Source organism: Gallus gallus, chromosome 1 (genome assembly GCF_016699485.2).
Source record: "Gallus gallus isolate bGalGal1 chromosome 1, bGalGal1.mat.broiler.GRCg7b, whole genome shotgun sequence".
NCBI classification, from domain to species: Eukaryota; Metazoa; Chordata; class Aves; order Galliformes; family Phasianidae; genus Gallus; species Gallus gallus.
The window spans coordinates 22,428,011-22,452,318 of NC_052532.1; the positions used below are offsets into that span (position 1 = coordinate 22,428,011).

General features: G+C 43.9%; 1 protein-coding gene across 1 annotated transcript; it reads right to left on the reverse strand.

The window, feature by feature from the left end:
* Window positions 1–17,469: 17,469 nt before the first annotated feature.
* On the reverse strand, window positions 17,470–23,719 carry LMOD2 (leiomodin 2). The gene is made up of 3 exons (NM_001199715.3): window positions 23,348–23,719; window positions 18,248–19,606; window positions 17,470–17,911 (listed from the first exon to the last, which is right to left on the reverse strand). The coding sequence occupies exons 1-3, from the start codon at window positions 23,618–23,620 to the stop codon at window positions 17,885–17,887; spliced, it is 1,659 nt and encodes a 552-aa protein (NP_001186644.3). The 5' UTR covers window positions 23,621–23,719; the 3' UTR covers window positions 17,470–17,884.
* Window positions 23,720–24,308: the final 589 nt, after the last annotated feature.

Below are 24,308 nucleotides of genomic sequence, written 5' to 3' on the forward strand. Positions count from 1 at the left end.
CACATCTAGTTTTTGCTTGAAAAAATAAGCTATCAGTTGGAAATCACGGATTTGAAAGCGTGAACACCCTGAGTGAAGGTTAAAATAGCGTCAATGTGTCAGTATTAAAATGATTTTTTGACTAATCTTATTTTGTGCTAAATTTTACAGCATTTGCGGAGCAAAGTGTAGAGTGATTTATGAGAACAGTGGTTTATCCAGTATTCAGGTTCATACTCTGGTGTAGTTTTGGCTCATACCTGAAGGACAGGTAATTCTAAACAGCTTTATACATACTCTCAATGGAGAAGCTTGATATTTTGCATTTATTTTGTCTTCTCTATTAGTGCTGACAAACATACATGCTTAAAGACTGCTTTGCTGGTGCTCTGAGTTTTTAGTATCTTTGAGCACAACTCTTAAGTTGTTATTTTGTCTGTTTTTCCCTCCATGAACTTTAATTGCTCCTTCTGAGTTTGCAATTCAAGCAGTACGTATTTAAAGTTGTTACTTGAGGATTAGATGGGAAGGTGTAAGGTTTCCTGAGAAAAAGCTTTGGAAGTTTTGAAAGATAGAACAGTTATTATGTTTTTATATGTGCAGGCTGAGGGACACAATAGTACCTGAAGTTTAAACCTTGACAATAAGAAATACAATGCTTGTATCATATATCAGACATGAAGCGTTTGCTTAAATGCAGTTGGCAGGCACTCGGAGTCAGCAGTTGGCTCTTCTGAATGTTGATGCCAAAAACCAGGCAACTACTGGAACAGCTGAGCTGGATTTGAAGCCCTTTGTTGGGAGTTGAACCTTTCCCAGATGCTCACGGTACCAGGTACACAGTCTGCTCCATCGCTTGTATCTTTTCCTTAACTCCTCACCCCCATGTCACTGGATGATGAAAGCGATGCGATTTTCTGGTTAGAATAGCCCTTTGAATGAAAACAGTGCCTGTTTGATCGAGGCAAGAAATGACCCTCGGCGTCTGTAGTCCTTTGTCAGGGCTACGCGTGTTGAACTGTCAGCAGAGAATGTCTTTTTGTGTTCCAAATGGAATGGAAAAAGCAGTCTAGACCCAGTTTACATTAACCAAGAGTGGTCAGGCACTGTAATGGGCTGCCCAGGGAGGTGGTGCAGTCACTGTCCCTGGAGGCATTCAAGAAACCTTCAGATGTGGTACTGGGGGACATGGTTCAGTGGGAAATATTGGTGGTGGTAGGTGGGCAGTTGGACTGGGTAATCTTGGAGGTCTTTTCCAACCTTGGTGATTCTATGATTCTGTTGTTTGTGTTAGGACAGAAGGCATGTACCTAAAGCAGAAATATACTGGCTATATGTGTTCTCTTTCAAGGAGTGCCTCAAGAATTAAGTTTTCACCTGCAGGAGCTGTAACGCCCCGGTCCTTGCAGTATGCATTACTGAAACTTAGTTACTGTCCCCAAGTTGTTTAAGAGTACTTCTGCACAGCAACTGAGCTACTCTGATATCAGTTACATTAAACACTGGTTGTGCCTGAATTTGGCATCTTAAACCATGTTGATAGTGGAGTGTCTGGTATGAAAACAAATGTGAGGGCCGCTCCAAAAGTAATGCTTCCTATTTTATTATGTTGGCCCACAGCATCAGAGGAAGATACTGTTGGTATGGCAGTAGATGTTAAACCTTTCCACCAATATACCATGACTTTGTTGCCATGTGACAGATGGCAGCAGAGGGGCAGTCTGAGAGAATGACGTCTGATGTGGTGGAAGTGCGTATGAAGCAAAAACGTGTTGTTGAATTTCCTTGTGCTTTTGAAATGAAGATATTATTGATTAGTGCTCAGCATCACATCCAAGTCCTATTGTAGCATGTTGCTCCATTCACATGTGAATCAATATAATTCTTGGATGAAAAGTATAGTGTATGGTCACTGGGCTTTAAACAAAGACGTGTCTTTAGATATTTCCAGATGACCTTTCAAAAACTGGCATCCACGTCTGAAAGGCACACTGTGGTTTAGAGAGGGGAGGGAACTGATGATTTTCTTGGCAGAAGGGCTCCATGCATACTCTCTGTTCTTAGAAAAGTATTTGAATATAGTACGTTATGCTGGTGATGTGTTCCCTGGCCAGATGACCTGTCACATGTGGGTTACTGCTTATGGAGAGAATAGTTCATAATAATTTATAATGAATATATTAACTTAGTTCTTTATGAATTACTTCAATTCTAATACAAACTATGGGATAAAGCAGAATTCTTATCAGTCTAGAAATAAAGGAAAGTTGCCAACAAAACTAAGTCCTCATCCTGGGATGCAGGCACAACCCTACTGTGTTTTAGTGACTAAAACTGAAATAAATATATCTCGAGAGTGTTCAGAGATCTGCAAATAATAATAACAATAATAATAATAATAATAATAATAAAAAGACTACAAGTCTGCAGAAAGAGCAGTAGGGTCCAGTAGAGCAAGACAAATGTTGTACAAAACTGTAGTTTTTGAAAGTGATTCCTTTTGTGGTACAATGTTTTCTGTGCTGACCTTGCAGGATCCAGGATGCTCTTGTGTCTCCTGCTGAGCCAATGTCCTGCCCAGATAATTCAAGAGTTTCTCTTGCAGATACTCTGCCATGTCTCAGCTCTTACTGCGCTCAGTCATTGTGGTCTTCACTACGAATGTCTTATTCCTTACAGGACATATCTCCTAACCTCATCTCAAAAATAGGACACTTGTCTGAAAAACATCTTTTGCAGTCTACAACATGCAGCTACTGCTGCTGCAAAACATGGGCTGTTTCAAAGCGAACAGTAGTCATCCTGGTGTGGATTCCTACTGGAGGAAAAATGGTCTTATCCGAAGATATATAATGACCAGTAGAGAGAGCTCTGTGTTGGTGAGGAACATGAGAGATTGGCGGCTGGTAAAAGGATAGCTTTAGTCCGAGATGTGTTTTTCAAAGGAGTCAACCCAAGAGAGATCTCTGCTGGCACAGACTACAAAAGAAGAGCAAATACTGGAACCTTTCTTTGCTGGGCACATTGCCCGTCTCATCGTGTGTGCTGACTCTCTAGGCTTTGTAGCACAGGAACCTCTCACATGGACCTCAGGCAGTGACTGGTCACTGTCACTGTTCTACCAGGGAATCTGCCTCAGTCAAGCCGCCTGTCCAGTCTAGAGGTTGTATCTGGATCTGAAATTGACTTAGAGCAGCATTCCTTGTACCTCATTACCGCAGACCCTGGCTAACGAGACATCTTCAGCTACACCACAGCACAAAATTTAGTGACACCTCTGTATTGTGCCAACTTCCAAAGACCAGCCTCGCTGTACTGCTACCTGTAAGCATAAGGTATCTTATGTAACCAAATGCTGTGGTTGTTCAAGTTGCTTTTCGTGTTTCACTGTTGGAACAGCCTTTCCATTAGACCTGAAGTTGAGGAGAACAGTTGAGATGCAATATGAGATCATTGTACATCTTCATAGTTCCTGATTTTCCAATGAGACTAGGTTCCTTAAAACCTCCCTTACATCCTTCCCAAAGCATTTTGATTAACCCCAAGCAGATTCCCTTGGCACTTTACGGAGGAGACTCCAAGGAGTGACTGTTGATGTGAGAGAGCTCAGCAATGCATCCAGGAGCCCCTAAAGGAGCATTGTGTGATCTGTGTCCCCGCTCAGCAGGCCCTGCTGCTCAGATCCGAAAGCACCACAGTGTATTCTACAGTAAGGCTGATCTGCAGTCCGTTTTGCTTGAGAATTGAAGAGGTTTGGCATACAGATCTTTTACCAAGAAATCAGGGTGGGATTCATCCTGAAGTAGGCATCTCTGTTAGTCCCACTGTTCTGACACAGTAACTCTCCACTGCCTGCAATGAGTGTAGACCCCACTGAGCAGGCAGGCATGTAGACTTTGGACGCAGCTGTAGGTGTCTTACCTGAAGCCAGATCTCAACCCAGCCTTCTCTATGCCTCAGTGACACTTCTGCACCAGGGTGGTAACAGCCCATCAAAGGTAATGTAGAACATATCACAGTGTGGTTGAGGTTGGGAGAGACTTTGAAGGTCATGTAATCCAACTGTCCTGCTCAAGCAAGGCAGCATTAGACCAAGATACTGCAGTCCAGAGAAGGGATGTTTAAAGTATTTTAAATACCTCATTAAAATGTAGTTCTCTTTGTTCACAAAACAAAAACACTTCAAATTGTTTCTCTATTAAGCCAGATTTTCAGAAGTGGATGCCATTTTTAAGTGTTCAAAAAAACACAAAATCCCCACCACGTGAATCATAGCCATATCCCAGAGTTAATCTGAGCAGTTTGGTTGTTTGTGGGTGTAAATGTTGGGTCATACTCTGGTGTTGCATTAAACAATGCTTTTGAATATAATCTCTTGTGCGATTACAGCATTGGGAACCCAGCTGCAGCATGCAGTTCTCTCTGGATTTAGCTTTAATAAACTACATTCGAAAGATGTGAGTTGGAATAGCATTTGGAACTTAAAGAGCAGCTGCTAATCCTGTGGAATACAAGAGAAATGCCCTCCCCAGGTTCAGCAGCACATCCCATCACGGCGGGTCCCATCAGGAGAACCTCACTGTGACAGACAGTGTCAGAAGCTTAACTGATCAGAACACCGAGTCCCAGCCAGCTGAGCTGCCCCAGCCCAGGAGGGCTGCAGGCAGTGCCTGTATGAGCTGCAGCAGCTCTCCCCTATCAGGTGGCCACAGAGTGCAATGCAGCAGGCTTCACTGCTGGTTGGCTGTGAGCAGCCACGCGTTTCTTCCTGAAGATGTAAAAAGCACTAATTTTGTAGGTGTGAGTTATAAAATTACAGGAATGGGTCACTACGCTGAACTGTGCATCTGCAAGACCAAAGGGTGCAGCGGTGCAATTGCCACCCTTACAGAAAGTTCAGTGGCTCTGAGGACTTGAAGCAGAGAAGGCGTTCTGTTAATGGCTCTGTGTTTGCTGGCTCCTGTGGGTTTCGCCCTACTGTCTCATCTGCCTCTATCACTGTGGCTTGAAAGGGGCCATCCTGTTTTCATCACGGTGCACATTAAAGCTCTGACTTAATTTGAGGAAAGGCAGCCAATAGCTTTGAAGTGAGCGATAATATTTTTGCTGCTGGGTGACAGTCAGACTACAGCATCGGCCGTGCAGACCATGGTGGCATGTTAGGAGAAACTGCTGCTGGATGTGGTTGAAGTCAGATTGCTTTATTTTCCTCTTGTATTGTTGTACTGTTTGTACTGAACAAATCAAGCACTGCAGCCATGTGGTAGCAATGTGTCAGCTCCCTGCTTCAGCTGAAGGATGCACTGCACTCCACGCTTTGTTCCAAGTGTTGTGTTTGCCATATATTTTGGGATCCAAACGAAGAATTTCTTAATCTTTCTGCATAATTTTGAGTGAACAGCTGCGCTGTCAGTTTAGAGGCAGAGAGGTCTTCCAAGAAACACAAGAGCAAATGCAGCTCTTTAAATCTGACCTCCTGTTTTTATTTCTATGCAAACAGTTGGACTTTAATTTAGTAGCATCGCTTCTGCAGCATTAAAGAAGGAAAAAAGAAACAAAAGCTTTGTGTTGGTGATAGGACAAGGGGGAATGGTTTTAAACTGAGACAGGGGAGGTTTAGGTTAGATATTAGGAGGAAGTTTTTCACTCAGAGGGTGGTGACACACTGGAACAGGTTGCCCAAGGAGGCTGTGGATGCCCCATCCCTGGAGGCATTCAAGGCCAGGCTGGATGTGGCTCTGGGCAGCCTGGTCTGCTGGTTGGTGACCCTGCACATAGCAGGGGGTTGAAACTCGATGATCATTGTGGTCCTTTTCAACACAGGACATTCTATGATTCATGTTGCTCATTTGATCAAAACTGGCGAGATGTTCCTGTCCAGGGCCTTGCTAAACAAATCTCAGACATAGTCTAACTCCACAGATTTTCATTCAGTTTAGATATTTTCTCTGTGCATGAGTGATAGCATTTTATTCAGGTCCTGTAAGCACTTTCCTAACACTAGCCAGATCAGAGTGCACACAGGTTGTGTGAAGGGTTCAGGCAGTTGAGCATTGCTGCTCAAGTTACAAATGAGGATTCACCACAGCTTTCACAGAAGTTTGTGACTGATGTACTTCCTCCACACTTTGCTCCTTCTATCAAGCACTGTATTTTATCCAATCACAAAAGTCTTTCAAACATGCCTTATGTAGAAGTATTAAACCGGTGTGAGATCCCAGTATGGACTCAGTCAGTCAAATTCTTGGCGTGCTCTGGGAGTGGAAAGGATGAGGGGCTGCAACAGGAAACACAGTGTATGGCTCACTTAGTAGCAGCAGTCTGAGTCTGTGGCTTAATTGGTGTGTGATGGTTCAGCCACAGGTGTGGTGAGGAATGGAGATAGCAGGCTGCTGAGAGGGAGCGTTTTATTATCTTCACTGAGCAGCTCTCATGTGTATGATAGCTACCTGCTGGGGAAACGTGCCATGAGGTTCTCTCTGCATTTCATCACTGGTTCCCCTTAAACATATGCTATCCCAGCGGAGAACACGCCTGGTGTACAAATACAGGTTATACCAGAGATGGGAGCATCTGAAGCAATTTGTGCAGCATCTATGAACAAAGCCCTGAAACACCCCCAGGGCACGTGAGCTTTTGACTGAATTCATAGAGCAGAAACAAAGCCTGGAATCGCAGGCTTGAGGAGAGATTTGTCGGGCTATCTGAGGCAGTGACCCGTTGCACAGAAAGATAGCAGAATGTACAAGAATATATCAAGAGATCCACCAGTTCACACAACAGTTTTGGCAATTATTGCAAGTGGAGACTTAAGTTCTAGAAAGGCCATGGCCCTGTAGTGTCTAGAGAAGTCATTTGCAATAAAATAAGACTATTTCTGTATACTACATTACTTTTATCAAATTCCTCGGATGACAGAGAATTTTTAACCCTACAACAGACTCACTTCATCCTCCAAGTTGTAAATACACATTTAATAGAATCATAAAATCATAGAATCATAGAATGGCCTGGGTTGAAAAGGACCACAATGATCATCGAGTTTCAACCCCCCTGCTATGTGCAGGGTCACCAACCACCAGACCAGGCTGCCCAGAGCCACATCCAGCCTGGCCTTGAATGCCTCCAGGCATGGGGCACCCACAGCCTCCTTGGGCAACCTGTTCCAGTGCGTCACCACCCTCTGTGTGAGAAACTTCCTCCTAATATCCAACCCAAACCTCCCCTGTCTCAGTTTAAAACCATTCCCCCTTGTGTGGTTTATGTAGCTGTAGGCATCCACTTTCCAATAAAATATGTAAAAGATTTTTTTTAGAACAGAGGAAAGCACTAAATATATCTTAAAATGCTTTGTAGATATTTTGTTTTCAAGACATTCGTGCTGAACAACAACATTCATTTAGACTTATATTGGAAGGGTCAGTTTTATTTTTCTTTATGTGCCAGAGAAGCCTCTCCATTCTGCCTATCAGACTTCCAGCCACCAGAACAGAACCTCTACCTGAAACATTCCCAGTGATTTAAAAGCCTTTCTGTAGTTCGATGTCTGCTGGGAAGTGCTTTCTTCATCTGTCAGGAGACATAAGATGAAAAGATGTTTTATTCTTTGTTCTGGTTCAGAGCTGGTGGGGAAGAAAAGACAGCTTGATGGAGCTTTGATTTGCTCTGTCTTGGTGGTGTTGTGCTGGTTTTTCTTTACCTCGTGGATTTACATTTCCCGTGACCTAAGCAATGCTAGATGAGGATTAAAGGGGAAAGAAAAGATTGCAGGGTGTCTTTTTACATGACAACACAGATCCCAGAACAAGTATGCGTTAGGGAAGGACTGGCACTGATAAGAGCAATCGGAGCCCAAGCTGATAACACTTTGATCATGCTGATCGTTCTCTGAGAAGAGTTATTAAACAGAAAAACGTCCCAAGGCAGGCATGGAAAAAGCAAGCCTCGTCTATGCAAAACACTGAAGTGCTTGCAAGAACAGCATAAAGGCTATAGCAACTTTAGTTCCTGATGTGTTTTATGCAGCAGTCCGCTCCTGCTGTGGTGGGAGTCGTCTTCAAAAGCGTCTGTGCTGATAGCATGCAGGAAATTCTGCCACTTGTCAGCCCAGGTGTTTAAAGCATTACAAAACATCTGTTTTAAGAGATAGGAAGACAGGGTAAAGCTATAGCTTCAGCAGCATTTCAAGACTAAAGCCATATTTTCACGTAAAAGCTGTCTGTAATAAATTATGTAACTCCTGTTCCACTTTCAGGTAATTACCAGCCTGTATCAACTAAATCAGATGCACTGCCTTTAAGGTATAACGATGTATTTGAAATGACATGTCCAAGTCCATTATTTGCTTATAAATGCTAGCAATGGCCCTGAGGCCCTGGTCCTGTGATCTCAGGGCAGCAGGCTGGGAAGACAAGGCTGCAATGAACATCCATAACCCGTCAGAGTGGGATGGTTCTCAATGTATTTTCCTGAAACATAAAGGCTAGAACTGAGCGGACACACTTCTCATCTTCTCTCTCCTTTTCAAGGAGATCACTGCAGCTCTCCCAGCCCCAGCCAGAGGACTGAATGACCCTGTAGAGGTTTTCCATCCCATGACTATTTGTAGATCTTAACAGTTTTGCCACTCTCCTCGGGAAGAAAGGAACCCTCCAATCTTCATCAAAAAGGAAGTGAGAGAAAGGCCCTGAATCGGCTCAAGAAATGCATTAACACCAAAATTCAAATAAGGAAATACTGTTACAGTCAAACTGAAATTATTTTGAAGGTATTTAGGACCTGAAGGAACGGCATGGACCTATGTCATGGGAGGATCAGTTTGGATGTTAGGAGAAGGTTCTTCACAAGAGAGCAGTGGGCATGGCACAAAGCTGCCGAAGTTCAAGAGTCATATGGACAGTGCTGAGTGGTATTGTGTGGAGACAGGAGTTGGACACGATGATCCCTGTGTGTGGTAGCCCTGTCCACAGCAGAGGGGTTTGAACTAGATGGTCTTTAAGGTCCCTCCCAACCCAAGCAACTCTATGATTCTGTGATTCTACGATTCTTGGGGATCACTCCCAACTTGGGATATTCTATGACTCTGTGATTCTAATCTACCTAGAGAGAGTTATAAGCATTTTTTCAGCTTGGAAATAAGCTGATTTGGAAATCAGATGTTTAAACATCCATTAAAATACAAAGGAGTGAAGTCCGGGAGTGTGTTTTGGGCGGTCCCTCCTATGGGAGTCCTCTCACAGAAACAACACAGAAGACCTGCAGAGTCCGGCTGATTCTCTCATTCTAAGATATATTCCACCTTGGAAGTGACAAATTGTCCCTTTCCTGTTGAAAGAACCACATGTGACTTCACTGTCACTTCATCCCAGGCAGTACTACTTAGTGTCAACATGACAGGACAATGCCAGAAAACCGATGGGCAAGCTGAGTGAAGGGGAAAGCAAGCTTGGGTTGCTCAGATGCTTAGATCTGATAACAAATCCACATTCCAGCTTACTCACCACTGTGTCTCCTACTCTGGCACTGCTGCCTGAATACGTTGGTGGGGAATACAGCTGAGGGGCTGCAGAGTGGCATGCTGCAGGGGGGTGGTTGTCTGCTTCAGGATTAAGCTGTGATTCAAACTGTGATCTTGCCTAGGTCACAGCTAGTTAACACTAGTTAACATGCAAAAAGCTGTGGTCCTATTAACTTTTTGACTGGATGAATGTCAAAGGGGCCTGTACCCTTAGCACTGGCTATCCTGCATGTAAACGGCAGGATGAGATACAGCATTTCTGTAATATTAACGTGCTGTACAGTCACTCACAGATCATAGAACCACAGAACCATAGACCAGACCCCCCCCAACACAGCTCCATGCCGTTGCCTCAGGCCCTGTCGTTTTCACAGAGAGCAGAGCTCAGTGCTGCCCCTCCACTCTGTGAGGAGCTGCAGCTGCCATGAGGCCTCCCCTCAGCTCATCTGCTCTGCGCTGATCACACCCAGTTGCCTCAGCTGCTCCTCATACGCCTTGCCCTCTAGACCCTTCCCCATCTTCCCACTCCTTTGGACACTCTCTAATATCTTTATAGCCTCATGTTGTGGTGCCCCAAACCACACCCAGTGCAGGAGGTGAGGCCGCACAGCATAGAGCAGAGGGGACAACCACCCCCTCACCCAGTGGCAGTGCTGGGCCTGGTGCACCCCAGGGTACTGTTGACCCTTTGGGCTGCTGTGGCACACTGCTGGCTCACATTCAACTTGCTGACAACCAGAACCCCCAGGTCTCTTTGTGGCTGCTCTTTGAGGTGGACAAACCAGAATTATCCATTTTAAATGGTTTTATGGGTCCAGGGTGGATGACACAAAAAGTAATGGACTCAATGTTCCAGTTGGGAAGACTAAGCCCTAAGAAAACTTTCCAGTGATAAATACAGTGGATGATTGTTGAGGGAGACTTGGAGCTCCATCTACAGTGTACTTTAATGACTGATTTAATTATGTTTGATCTTGCCTTGGAGCAATGGTATCCCTGGAAGCACTTTCTAGAAATAACTTCTATGTTCTGCAGAAGTAGGGAGCTGGCACGACTTGCTCAGTGCCCTTGAGACACGCCGTGTCTGATAGCAGCAAGCCAGTGGAGTGGAATTAGAGCCAGGGATTGTCTGACACCCAGCTGTGAGCTCAGTTCTCCATGTGATCCATGGGATTCATCGCAATGGGAACCTGAGACCAGGAGCCAGCAGCACAGCAGGGTGATGAGGGCTGCTCAGCTGTGCCAGGCTATCAACATCCACAGTTCTGTTGTCACAGGGATCACAAAGAGCACGGGGTATGGATCCAGAACAATCTAAGCCAATCTAAATGCATGCTGCCCAGATACCAACATCTCCCTGTTTCTGGCTAGAAGGTCTCCTCCCTGCACCAGCAGCACAGCACAGAACCTGCAACAAGAGGTCAGGGAGCCAAACCAGCAGAACAGTGCTCTGTTTTTTGTTTCTAGGTTAGTTTTGTACTTAGCTCCCTTATGTAGTTGCAGGTTTGGAGCAAGAGAGGGACAGTAGTATACAATCAGGCAGGCAAACAAGGGACAACAGGGACTGCCATAGTGCTGTTTCAGAACTGCAAAATTCTCCTGGGGGTGTCCTGGTGTTGCATCTAAAATCCAGCAGTCAGGGTGTTTGCAGTGACTGGAACTCAGGTTATTTTCGATCACTCTAAAGAAACTGAAGTTGGGATCATGAATAAATAGACAGAAGTTAAGCCTGTCATGAGATGTAGTCTGCATGAGAGGCAGCCTACAGAGCCACTGGGGACAAAAATGAGTTGACTGAAAGTCAAGTAACACTGTCCAGCCAGGCACCCAAGTTTGTGTGATGAACCTGGATGAAAGGCAGAAAAATTTGCACTGGCCGAGTGCTACCTGTGAAGTCACACACCTTTTGGACCAGTGTTGCTGTATGTCCCTCTGGCTTACAACATGGGCAGCATTTGCTGGTATTTGCCTGCCCTGTGCAACCAAGACCAGCCTGCTGTGGTAAGTGAAGGTAAAAATGGAAAGCTGGAAGGAAGCGTTCAGCAGTGTTTGAAACATGAGCACAGTTGCCTTTCAGCTTGTTTGTGAAACACAGGAACATATGCATGTATCACAAATTTAAAGAGAAGTAAACTGAGACCTAGCAAGAGGAGTGATCCCACTTTGTGTACACATAAACACTTCCTTCAGGTGTCTGTAAAATTTACTGCTGGTCATGTAGCTCATTTACAGGCCTGAAGAACATTCATTACAAAATAAAGCCATAGCTCTAAATGTTTCTCAGATCAAGCCCTGAAAAGAAAAACCCAAGAAATATTTAGCCCTTTACAGGTGGATTGACCAATTACTATCGTAAGAATGTCATAATGGGTGCAGAAGGAAATAATTTCTTGTCTATGGAATTTAAATGTTGAATATTTCCTCCACAAGAAATGCAGTCTGATGGATATGTAAGTTTCTTCCTACGAGCTACAAGCAGGTTATCCTGACTGAGTCTGGTGAAAGATCTCTTAGGCCTCTCCTCTCCCCAGTTCATTCTCCTCAAGGTGGAGATTGCACATTCCTGTACAGCTGCCTCACCCTCGGGGTTCCTTGTGGCTTGCTTTACCTTAATGTACAAAACTTCCTGCACTTGGACATCAGCTGTGCTTCTCTTTCCTTTTACACTGACACTAATCGTATTCACTCAGCTGTTCAGTCAAAACAAACACAGCTTAAAGGAAAAAAAATATATAAAAAATGCCCCGTCTTATAGATCCCAATATCTGGAGATTTTCGAGCAAATTTGAGTCAGCGTGGTCATAACCTTACACGACTTTGAGGCATATCAATACTGCTATCTCCAAGGCAAAGTAGAGGCATAAGAAATTAAGCAGTTCACCCAAGAGTATACAAATAGTAGAAGCAGAGCCCAGAACATAGCCCCCAAAGTTGGCTCAGAGATGAATGTTCTGGTTCTTACCAAGATCCCAGATAATTTCTGCTCTGACAACATTTAATGATAAGCAAGTTTCCATGTCAGAGTTCTGTAGAAAATGATTCATTTGTGCTATTAAAAAGGCTTATTAAAATTCATATTCATTTTGAACTGAAAAGGTAGGATGCTACAGACAGAAATAAATACACCTGAGAAGGAGGCTGTTGCCATGGTTTCAATAAGGCCAGAATTTTTCCATATTTCCGTTTTTCTTTTGGACCAATCCACCCTTTTCACACTGTGCTGTTACACACAGCTGCTTGGTGGTGTTTGCCACCACCATCACGATAAAGACCTCTAACTGTGGGGTTTGCTGTGCACTAGCTGCAGTTCATTCCTTCACCTCCGAATTTCAGTGCAAGGTTTCATCCTCCCTGTCAATGTCTCTAGGTTGCAGGTTTCCTGCTTGTGTGTAAGCCACCAGAATCACGGTCCTAGTCAAGAACTGAAAATTCAAAATGAAGACATTAAGCTGACTACAAGTTCAACTTATAACATTAGATGGGTGCATCTAAAAACGAATTCTGCCTTATCTGCAGAGTTTTGAAAACAGAGATCTATCAGACAAAAACAGTTGGACTTAGCAATATGTGAACTACATTTTGTTCCCTCTTATACTTGGTTCCTGTAGGTATCAAGTGCAGATGGTATTAAGCCAGCATGAAAGACTTGGGCTTCCATGTCATAATCTTTTTATAAAGCTGCAGCTGACTTGCAGAGATTTGAAAATAAGACATCTTACTGCAAATTGTAGGAGCCTTTTACAACTTTCAGTACTATTACAATTTGCAGATCTTGTGGAGTTATCACATATAATAGCATTAAAATAACAATGGCAGGACCTTCTGTGTCTTCTCTTCTTCAGTAGCTTCTGCTACTGAAAGTACCATACCATACCGTCCTTTTTATAAGCTTCCTGCATTGTTTTAACACCAAATTTGCCCATTCTTCTTTTGGTGAGAAAGTTCTTTTAACAACTCACATGTTCTGTTAAGAAATGTCTTCTGATTTCTAATCCAAACGTAGCCATGCACAGTTTACATCTATTGTTTTTCTACTGCTAACAGCGTCCTGTGGCTGAATAGCTCTTTCCCCTTTGCAGTATTTATAGACATGAGCTGAAATCCTTTTGAGCCTTTGTTTGGCTAGACTGATCCCACCACCTGTTCCCATTTCTTCTCATTGGATAGCTTCATCAGCTTCCCAATTATCCTAGCCATTTTCTGTCTCACTTCCAATTCAAAACAATTTGTCATGACTGTTAGTTACCAGAATTGTACACACTCTCCCAGATGATGTTTCACTTAGGCTTGCACCCAGGAATAGTTCTTGGATCTACTTCTCCCATTACATCCACCAACTGCAGGTACTTTAAGGTAGTTAGGAGTCATTTCTCTTTTGGCCAGGGAGCTGCTCTACGTTAATCATTACTTTCATCTATCTGATGAACTTCTGAGGAAACCATATGAGTTGGGGAGTGGAAGTTTTGAATACTCACAGCTTCTCTTCTATGCCGAGGTGGCTGGTGTGCAGGTGAGGGAGGGTCCTTGGCAATAACCTCCTGCTCCCCTCTGCCTTGCATCCTCCCATGTCCCAGATCATCCGTCCTCCAAAAAATCTTGCTAGAACTGTGTGCATAAGCTCCTCTGGCTTCCCATCTTCATGTAGCACAGACTCAGGCTCCAGAAATATAGGTGGCTTCATCCAGATGGAGCTCTGCTGGCCACCTGCCCTGCTTAGTGGGAAGGAGCAACCTCCATGGGGCCAGAGGGGTGAACAGAGTGTGTTGCTGGACTAGCACATCTACCCCTCACTGAGTCCCCAGCTGCAGAGAAGGTCACTATCCAAAACTTTTAATAAGGAGCTCAGCAGGTGGGCATAAAATTTTAGAAGACATGGAAACAGAACCTCTTGGACTTTTTCAAGTTTGTTTTCCTTCTATAGGCTCAGGCACTTCCCCAGGTGATAAAGCACTAACTAAAGGACTGCAATTACAGGTAAAAAATTAAGCTCTGACTTTTGCTGATGCTTTGCTAAGTCAGCAGCCAGGTGACAGCTGGCCTTTGTGTCACATGGTGCAGAGCAGCTGGGCAGCAGGAGGATTCAGGGTCAGTCTCAACCATAGAGTGTAGCCTCAATGGTCTGTTGGGTCCTCCTCCCCTCACCAGCCTGTATCTGGGGACACCCACAGGAGAGATTCAGCGCAGTGTAAACAGGGGAGGCGGGTTTTGCTTTTTTCCTTCATCAGAAAGCTAAGTATTTCTGCTTTTCAGCGGGGTGGCCATTTCTGCCATTCACAACGAAACAAATAAAGTTCAAAGAACATGTGGGCTGTTCCTAAAGACACTCTATTCTGCTGTATTCACCTGCCTCTTCACCTCTTTGGTGACAGCAAGGACTTGGTTATCCTTCGTAGCTCTTCCGTTGCTGACCAATTCACTTGGAGAGACTTTTGTGTGTATGATTTCTCTGACTGGTCTTTGACAGAGAGAGGACAGGGAATACTTCAAATTCAGTCGAGGAACTTCCTGCATCCCAGAGCCTCTTTGTTGAGGCATTCAGCCCCGATGAAAGCATAGGGACGCACAGGAGCTGACACACTTACCAAACAGGCCAAACAAAAGGCAGACGAGCCTTTAAAGGAGGTTGTTTTCCTTCCTGTGACTGAAAGGAAGGATGTAAAGAGTGATGTGAGCTCAGCAGCAGGCCCCAGGCCCCAGGGAGATGCACAACTACAGGGTGTTTGCACCCAGGGGAGCTGAAACTCGGCAGGAACACAACTTGGCAGCCCTCCACTCCTGGCTAGTGCTAAACTGGGAGGCGACACCGTATCTCCCAGAGCAGTGCTGTGTGCTTGTCATATGGTGCTCCATCACCTATTTGAAAAGAAAACAAATGGCTCCTTGGAAGCTGTTTATGCCCCTGGGAGGAGAGGATGCGGGACTGCTGCCCACCCAGGGAGGGAAGGGGCTGCCTTCCCCTTCAGCGGGGCATCAGATGTTAACAAGGTGTATTTAGGAGCCCTGCCTCACAGCTCTGCTAGGAAACAGGCTTTGAAATGCTTCCAAGTGAAAGTGCTGTGAAGTTTATGTAGGCAGAAGGTAATTACCCAGATTAGAATTTGGCCAGGACACAGAACTGACACTTCAGGAAGGAGTGTGCCTCAGGAGCTTAAATAACCACAAGCGATCCGCGTTTCTGTGACTTTACATTTTAGCTGAAACACTAATCTCCATCAGCAGAGCAGTGATGGAGACAGGACTGATGAACAAGGTGTCAGCAACTGCAGGCTGCAGCTCGGACTGTGTCTATTTCTCTTCCCCTTCCCAAATATGAACTGTAAAGAAGTAACTCAAGCTGTTACTGACTTGAATTCTACCTTCGTTTACTTTTTCTAGGTTTTATTCTCTTTCCTCGTCTGCCACTTTTCAGTATTCATTTTCTCTGAATTATCCTGCTTTTTGATACCAGTTTTCACCTCCTGTGCAATTACTTTCCTCACTTCTCCCTCTTCTCTCTTTCCTTGAAGTCTTTCTTCCATTTCCTTCCCTTCCTCCAAGTAGTCTCCATTGTGCTTTCCCTGATTTCTCTCTTTCATTGCCTTTTGCAACTATTGAGTTGCTTCTGTCATTTCATTAAACATTCTGCTGTTTCTCATCCTTCACAAAGCTGTCCAAGGTTGCAGGTCCCCTCTTAACCATCATTGCATTCCAGAATTGCTTCCATCCTCAAAAGATCCCCAGTTCCAGCTTCTATTTGGCCATGGGATGCTGACGACAGATTATTCTTTTTTATGCTGTGGGAGACTATGCCATTATAAAGGCATCTAAAGACTACTTGTGAGTACCATATTTCCTGCAACAGTAGGTTTTGACCCTGAGAGAAGAGGAACAATGTTGGGAAGAGTTTCAGTTAGTTGTATATTTCTTTTGGTTGGTTCCACTCAGTGACTACCAAAGCAAAGAAATTTAAAATAGAGAACAAATCTTCATTACTTTCTTGCTGTAACAGTAACTTCTCTGGCAATTCACTCCTGCATTCTTTCTTTATTACACTTAATTGCCTTCATTCTGAGGAAATCTGTCTGGTGAATATTTCCAGATACAATTTTATCTGCATTTTTTCAGAACCACTGCAATGTTGGGTAACCAAAAATAATCTCTTCTGTGTGGTTTCATGTAGAAGAGATCTTAATTCTGTTACTTATTGCTGCAATAAGTAAACTAATTAATATTTACTTGCTTTTTAAAAACACGTATGCCTTCTTGACCTTCAATATCATGGCCACTGCTTGGCTTTCTTCTTGATAACACAGCCTTCACATGAGCTGAAGCATCCAGAACCGTGTCTAATTGGACAGAGTGAGACTGTCCAGTGCTACATGAAGAAGAGCATCACCTGCGATGAGATGCCTTCATCTGTGCACCTCCAAATCGCATTGGCTCTGCTTCCACCATATCGTATTGATAATTCACACCCAGCTCATTACTCAACTGGTATCTTATGAAAGTACTCTTCTACCTGATGGCTAGTCTTCTCTTTAAGCTTCTCTGTCTGACAGAATCCCTGCTCTGGGCTTAGTTCTGCCTGGATACAGCAGTTTGCACTTGTACAAAATGGATTTCAGTTGAATAATTCTGCTGTAACCTTAAAATATCCATGGAAGTTTTAAACCCTAAGTCACCATGAACTGCAGTTCTATTGATCACTCACCCTTCCTTTTCTGTTAAATCAACGTTTAGGACCTGGTACACAATACCAGTGGCCTGACACAGCCCACCACTTGATTTGAGTTGTACGTAGCATTATGAACCATATTCTTTTCTATGTCAGCATGAAATTGCACTAATACAGGCTCAGGTACAGTCCTCCAAACATGCTTCATTGATGTAGCTGAGGAAGATCCTAGGCTCTTTTGAGAGAAGTTCCTAATGTTCGTGAATTTGACACAAACATCCAACAGGTTTTCAGACACAAAAACTCGGGACTAAGTTTCTGCTTAAAAGCCTCAAACTGCATTTATTGTAAATTCATGGGAAAAAAAAAAAAAAGAAAAGGAGGAAGAAACCAGAGACTGGTAAACTATTACATTTCATTGTGAAGAACTTGTCCAGTGATTTGCAATCAGATATTGAAAAGAATATCTAAATAAGCAGCAATTTCCCAATAGAAATCTCATTAAATAAAAAAGAAAATTATTTCCATATTTACAGATTATAAGGCAAATGTATCTTTAAAGCACTGTTTAGTAGTTAGTGGGTTTATTTCTTTGAAAGGAAAAGATAAATTGTTCGAATCTAAGATAGTACTTTAGAAGCAGCTTGCTACACAGTCTATTTTACCACCGGTGAACAGCCCAACAGCCTTCCCTTGGCCACTGCAATGCTCTGCTTCTGCTGTCATCCAGGCTTTCACTGCAGGGCTTCTGGTACCTCCACCTACAAAATGGGGAGTGGGGGAATCCTGTTACATTTGTTGTACATTCTATATCTCAAAATTCCTTCCTGCTTTGCTGGCCCTCTCCCAAGACCTTTCTGCTAATGCATGTCCTGTAACAAGCCTGAAACGAGGAAAGTAACCCACTTTCTGTCACAGTCCCAATTAAATAGAAATCAGTGCGCTGAGAAAAGCCTAACCAGAGGAAAACAGCCTCCTAAGTATTTTATGTTCACATTTCTAGGAGCGTTTTTATTAAATATCTATGTTCTAAAATTAATCGAGCTTGTTCTATACCTGATCCACAGCCAGTTACTGAAATAAGATCTCCTACTTACCCGCCGTAGTTGTTTTATGCTGCTCGCTCGAATTGCTTCCATAAGGTTGTCATGGAGGGACCTTTGTGGGGTGGAGGGTCGGGTGGAGGGCCGTGAACCTTCTTCTGATTTTCTGTCTGAGACGGATTTTAGAGAATCTTTAATTTCTTTCAATATACTGTTCTCGTGTTTTTTGCCTTTTTTGCCTTTTTTCTTTTTCTGTCCATTCTGTAAGGCTTTTCTTGAACTTTCTTGCTGTTTGATAACCTCCGCTATGTTCCTGGTCGGTGCTTTCTTGTCTGGAATAACCGGGGGAGGAGGAGGAGGAGGTGGGGGTGGGGGTGGAGGGGGAGGAGGGGGTGCAGGAGCTGGAGGCTGACTTTTTGCTGGTGCTGATTTCCTAGGGAGCTTTGGAGAAGACCAAGGTGAGCTCTTAGGTGACGTGTAGGGTGAGGAACGAGGAGTGCCTTTCTGCAAGACTTTGGTCTTTGGGTTGATGGCTCCATCACAACCATACTCTTGTTGCCGTTGCTCCTGCATGCGCTTTTGCCTTTGTTTATCCATATTTCTTGTCAGGATACTTGTCATGCTCATTCTTGGGCCAGCAAGGTCAAAGTGGTACCCCAGCTTGACCAGAGTGGTGTTCTCTTTTAACAGTTTAACTATGTCCATTTCCACCTGGCTGCCCATGATATGCCTTTGGTTGTGGAACCGTAACTCTGTTAGAACCTTGTTATGCTGCAAAGCTCTCATGATGGCCAGTACTCCTTTGCCTGTGATAAAATTCGACTCAATATTCAGACTAGTGATATGTTGATTTACTTTTAACATACCAGCAATGGCTATTGCGACGTTGTCATCAGCGTGTGTGTTAGCCAAGCTGAATGACTTAACTACAGTGTTGTCCCTCAGGGCTTGAGAAAACTGTATAAGCATCTGCGAAGTAATATTTTCAATGTTATTTAGATTAACCTCTGTGGTCTCAGGGTCATTGCTCCGAACTTTTTCCAGAGCATCCTCAATAACTGTTGGATTTCCACATGGGTGGATGGCACTGCTTTTAAAGCTCAGATTTTCAGTGTCTTTCCCATCATGGCCATTGAACAAGTTTTCACTGTTCTTCGCATTGCTACACTTCTTGTGCCTAACGTGGCTGGAACTCCTGCCATCCTCACAATTCACAGGTCTTTCACTCGCTGCAGAATTTTGCTTTTCCTCATCCTCGTCATCACTGTCATCTTCATCTTCTTCTTCCTCCTCCTCTTCCTCTTCCTCTTCATCATCTTCTTCAGTATATGCCTCCTCCGACACTTCACTATTGCTTTCTGTGAAACATTCTTCTTGAATGTCTTCTGAATTGTCTTCTTCTTGCTCTGAATCCTGAACAGGAATGTAGGTGTAGGTGTTAAAATGATTGCAGTAATGTAGCTACTGCCTTTTTTTCAAAAATGATTATCTTGAAACTATGTAAGTTAATGCTGAAAGCTAAAAATAAATCCCCACAAACAAAGCCAGTTAAGTGAGCAGGAAAACTATTTCAGCACCTAACACATTATTATCATTATTTCTTTAATTTTCTTTAAAATACATATGCTTAATGTAAATTGGCTTAGCTTTCCTGATGTCAAAGATTACTCCCAAGAGAAAATTTGATACAAGATATTGTGATATGGATTAACTTCATGCTGTCTATGATTTGGCATGCCTACAAGGGGCTGTTATGGAACCATCCTTGCCAGCAGAAATGCAAGACTGCAATTTCAGAATGAATGTGATCTGTGAGCAACAAATTTCCTGATTCATAAACATTAGACAGCTGTATCAATGCTCAGTCTCCCTTTCATTTATTAGCACATCCAAAAAGCTAAAGAACACCATGATTTAGAATACAAATAGTGTCTTCATGTGCCAACATGCATATTGATGTGCAAAATAATAGTATTGCAGGAGTTACACAGAAAATACTCTGGATGTACTGAAGGTTCAATACACACTTCACAGCTATTTGTGAAGAAAAGATTCAGACCCATCCCTACAGCTAACAAGTAATCATCTCAATAAACCACAGAGGTTTGCCAAGAGGTAAGACACTGCTCCCAAACAGCTGTCAGGTCAGCTCCAACGCTGCAACGTTATAACTCATTGCCCAAGCAGTCCTTTCTTTTCTAAACTCCAAGGTTATTTCAGTGTGCACTTCTCAAAGTTCTGTCAGGAGCACTCAGCTGTTTTGGCTGCAGAGGACAGTACTTCACATGCAGGATCAGCAAGGCCTTGCCCCAGGAAAGCCTCCCTGCCTCATGGAGAGCTCCAGAAGCATGGCCGTGCTGTATGGGCCCTGACTGAGCCCTCAAGCTACAACCAGCTCTTAACCTCCGGCCCAGAAAGATCGCTCATGTGCTTTGAGGTCTACTGGACAAGCCACAGTGTAACCCTTTTTATTTATATTGGTAAATGCTTATAAAATTTTAGAGGTAAAGGGAGAATGCGTACACTTTGTGGAGACACAGTGACTGGGTTTTATGTTTCTGGAAAACATTATTGTTACTAATGTGGTAGCTTATTTTTAGAAAACATGGGCAGTTTAAAGTTTGCCTAATTATCTGGTTCTAAGAACACAGAAAGATTAAACTAATAGTAATGACAGATTGCATGGTATTGTTTCACAGTCTTGAGCAGATTTCTGTGTTGGGACTCATGCAAAACATGCAGTACTTGTTAAAGTTCAGATAAATTTCACTCTAGTGAAACAAGACATCAAACTGTTCCAACCCGCTGCCCCTGAGAGCACAGTGCTTGGAGGGCTTGCAGGATCCAGACCCATTGCCCTGCAGATTCTGAGCAGGAAGGCACTGCACTGCATATGGAAACAGGGCTGGATTTGTTATGGCACTAAGATTTGTATCTGCAGCTCCTGCACATGTATGCAGCCTTTTAAAAGCTGAAAACATCAGTTATCCAGGAAGCCATTTTTATGATATGCTTTTATCTACACAGACACGTACACTTACAGCCTTCAACACAGCTACATATGAGCAGAAGCTTGTGCCTCTGAAAAGACTGCTGGTATATTCTGATGACACCACATTAATGATTGAAAAAAAACAACAAAAAAAAACCAAAAAAAACTCTTGAATTTTTGGAATGGCATTTCTAGGAGCAAAGGTCATAACATACATTGTGAGGTGCTGTATCTCATAGCAATCTGAAAAATAATTTTGAAATTGAGTTATTTTCTTTGCAGATCTCTGGAGGCACGCCCTGGTACTGTGGCAGCATTTCAGTACAGGACTGCTGCTGGCAGCCTGCAGGGCTTCATCTTACTGCTTGGTAGCAGCTCGATGAAAAGCTAGGCCTGAGATAGTCAGTACAGAGAGAGAAATACCTCTGGAGGGCATGGCATTCCCCCTACATGGCTATCTACAGGATTTTGCCTCCTGGAGGGGCTGATGTCTCACCACTAACTATAGAAAGGGCACAAATAGCTATCTTAAGTAGGGTGTCTAACTTTCAGACTGTTGAGGGCAAGAAGATTGCTTTCAAGAATCAGAAAGTGTTTCTCACTGCCTTTAGTAGAGTGAGCATTTGTGCCTTCTACAGCAGCACGTGAACATTTTCCTATTTATGAACACATTTAGAAATCCACATCTCAGATCTGAAAAGATAAAGGCTTTTCTGAGCGCTATAACATTAAGCCAGTACACACTGTTAATGCTATACAGGCATGGAAAAGCTTTATATGACACGGAACAAGATCCATACAGAAAGCTTTTGGAACTGTCCAGGTTTCGGATTCCAGGCTCAGCTGAAAAAAAACATTAATCTTGCCATTCCCTTCCTGGGACTTGACAAACAGGGAGTGAAGCCCACATCTGCAAGCTGATACTAACGGTCTGATGACAGCTACTGCTCTGTGTGCTCGCTTGCAAAGTCACTACAGCACCATTCACAAGCAGGAAAGAACACTTAATTTAAAGAAACATTTGAAGCAATCATGACTGTTATTATTGCAAGCTAATTTAACTCCAAGTGATTTTTCTCTAAGGAAGTATTTTATCTAATGCACTGACTGTAATTATTTCCTCGCAAATGAACTGAACTCCCGAATCAAGGCTGTTTGAAGTTTTAAGTACAGTTTTGCTTTCTTTATCTTTTTATCTTTTTATTTATTTATTTATTTATTTATTTTAATTATTTAAACATAGGAAAGCATGTCCTTGTAAGTCAGGACTTGGTGTGGAGCAGTGCTTAACAATAAAAAACTTATATCCCCAAGTCCTTGCTTTGCTTTGAAATTCAACAGAGACTTTATGAAGACAAAAACTGCTTCTTGAACGAGCCCTGGCTCACAGCCTGCTTTTGCAAGGGCTCAGAGGATGCCAGTATGAACATTAGCTTAGACCGAGAGTGCTCATCACCTGCTAAGACCCAGTCCTAGCTGTACTGTTACTTTGTAGCTCATGAATCAGCATTTATTAGGACAATTTTTATTTGGGGAACACACTGCCTGACGAGCAGTCAGTTGTTCTTTGGGGAACACAGGTGTTTGACCGATTCCCTGCTCCAGGCCAACTTCTGAATACCTCACAGCCACCCTCCGACCACCGCTGCCAGCCGACTCCAGAGCCAAGGATGCTCAGCAGCACCGAGGCATGACAATCCTGCTGGCTGCAATGCTGCTTCCTTCCAGTGAGTGTGGAGCCTCTCGGCCACTTACTCAACTTCTGACATGCATTATATTCAAAATCCTCATTTTCATATGCCTTCCAGAAGGCAATACGTATATATATATATATATAACAATTATGCTTTAAACAAAAGAAAAAGTTAAACACAGTCTAATATTTTTTGTTGGCGATAATTTTTAGCCTATGGCCTAAAATTGTATCCTTGCCATTTTTTAAATCACCCATACTTTTTTACAGGAAATTGTTCTGCTCTCAGCTAAGATTGTGATGTACTTCCAGAGAGGGTGCAAGAGCTCTCCAAGCCAATACACAGTGCTTTAGCAGACATAGAGATAGCGCTGACAATAGCCTTACAAATGCTGTGAGAGACAGAAAGATCTCACCAGGGAGGAACAAGCCCTAACAGTTCCAGGGCACAGAACGCCTGGTGCCTTACCTTCTCACACGCGCCCAGCCTCTCTTTTTCCAAGAGCTTTCTGGTCTCCCGCTCCCAGTAGGCCATCAGCGCTTCCCTGCTGAAAGTCCCGGTGGGTGTTTTCTCTGTCAGACTCTTTTGCCGTTGTCCTACAGGGAGGTTGCGGTCGGGCTCGATGTCCTCCAGTTCCCGCTCCAGCTCCTTCAGCTCCTCTTCTGTGAGAGAAGCAAGGAGCTCATCCTCGTCAATGTCCTCATATTTGCTAAGCTCTCTTCTGTAGCCAAAGGTAGACATGGTCCCGTTGGGTCAGGCTGGTACGGAACTGGAAGGATCAGGCATTCACGAGGGCTGGATTGAGCACACTGCGTCCCGTTTGGTCAGCAACTGTTTCCCTGTGTAGCTGAGGCACCCTTTTAAGAGTAACCACCGGGAGCTTGCGACAATGCGCGGAGGGATGAAAGCATGCTCCGTTTTAAGCATCAGACGTCAGCCAGACATCTGAACAGAAAGAATGTCCCTCCACTGGTGTTTGCAGGTCCTTGGAAGAGGGGATTACTGACACAGTGACCATTGCCTTATTTAGAGCAGCGGGCTTGCGGGGGGTGGGGAGAACACTGCCGGCCTCGCGCCGGTCTCGCCTCTAACAACAGGAGGGAAGAGCCGTGAAAATCCACATAATCCCAGGCTGCCTCAGGGCTGCGAGTGGAACGGGCTCACTGGGGCCTAGTGGGGCCCCACGGCCTTGCCAGCACTCTGGTGGCACTGCCTTCACAGCAAGGTGTCGGCAGGAGGCTGCAGCGGTAGGGCAGCACCTGGAGAAGGTAGGCGGCCCATCCCTCACACACCACACATCGCTCAGTGGAGTTCCAGTCAGTTTGCCTTGCTCCAGTGATGGGGGGATCAAGTCATTCCTTTGCAGCTGTTGCCAGATGTTGTTAGTGAAGAGGGCTGTGTGCTGTGGTATCTCACCGAGGTTTGGGGC

Coding starts and splice junctions, on each gene's coding strand:
- LMOD2 (NM_001199715.3), bottom strand. CDS start 23,620: ATGTCTACCTTTGGCTACAGAAGAGAGCTTAGCAAATATGAGGACATT. Junction 19,607..23,347: donor GGCTGGGCGCGTGTGAGAAG/GTAAGGCACCAG, acceptor ATTCCTGTTCAG/GATTCAGAGCAAGAAGAAGA. Junction 17,912..18,247: donor GCATAAAACAACTACGGCGG/GTAAGTAGGAGA, acceptor CCCATTTTGTAG/GTGGAGGTACCAGAAGCCCT.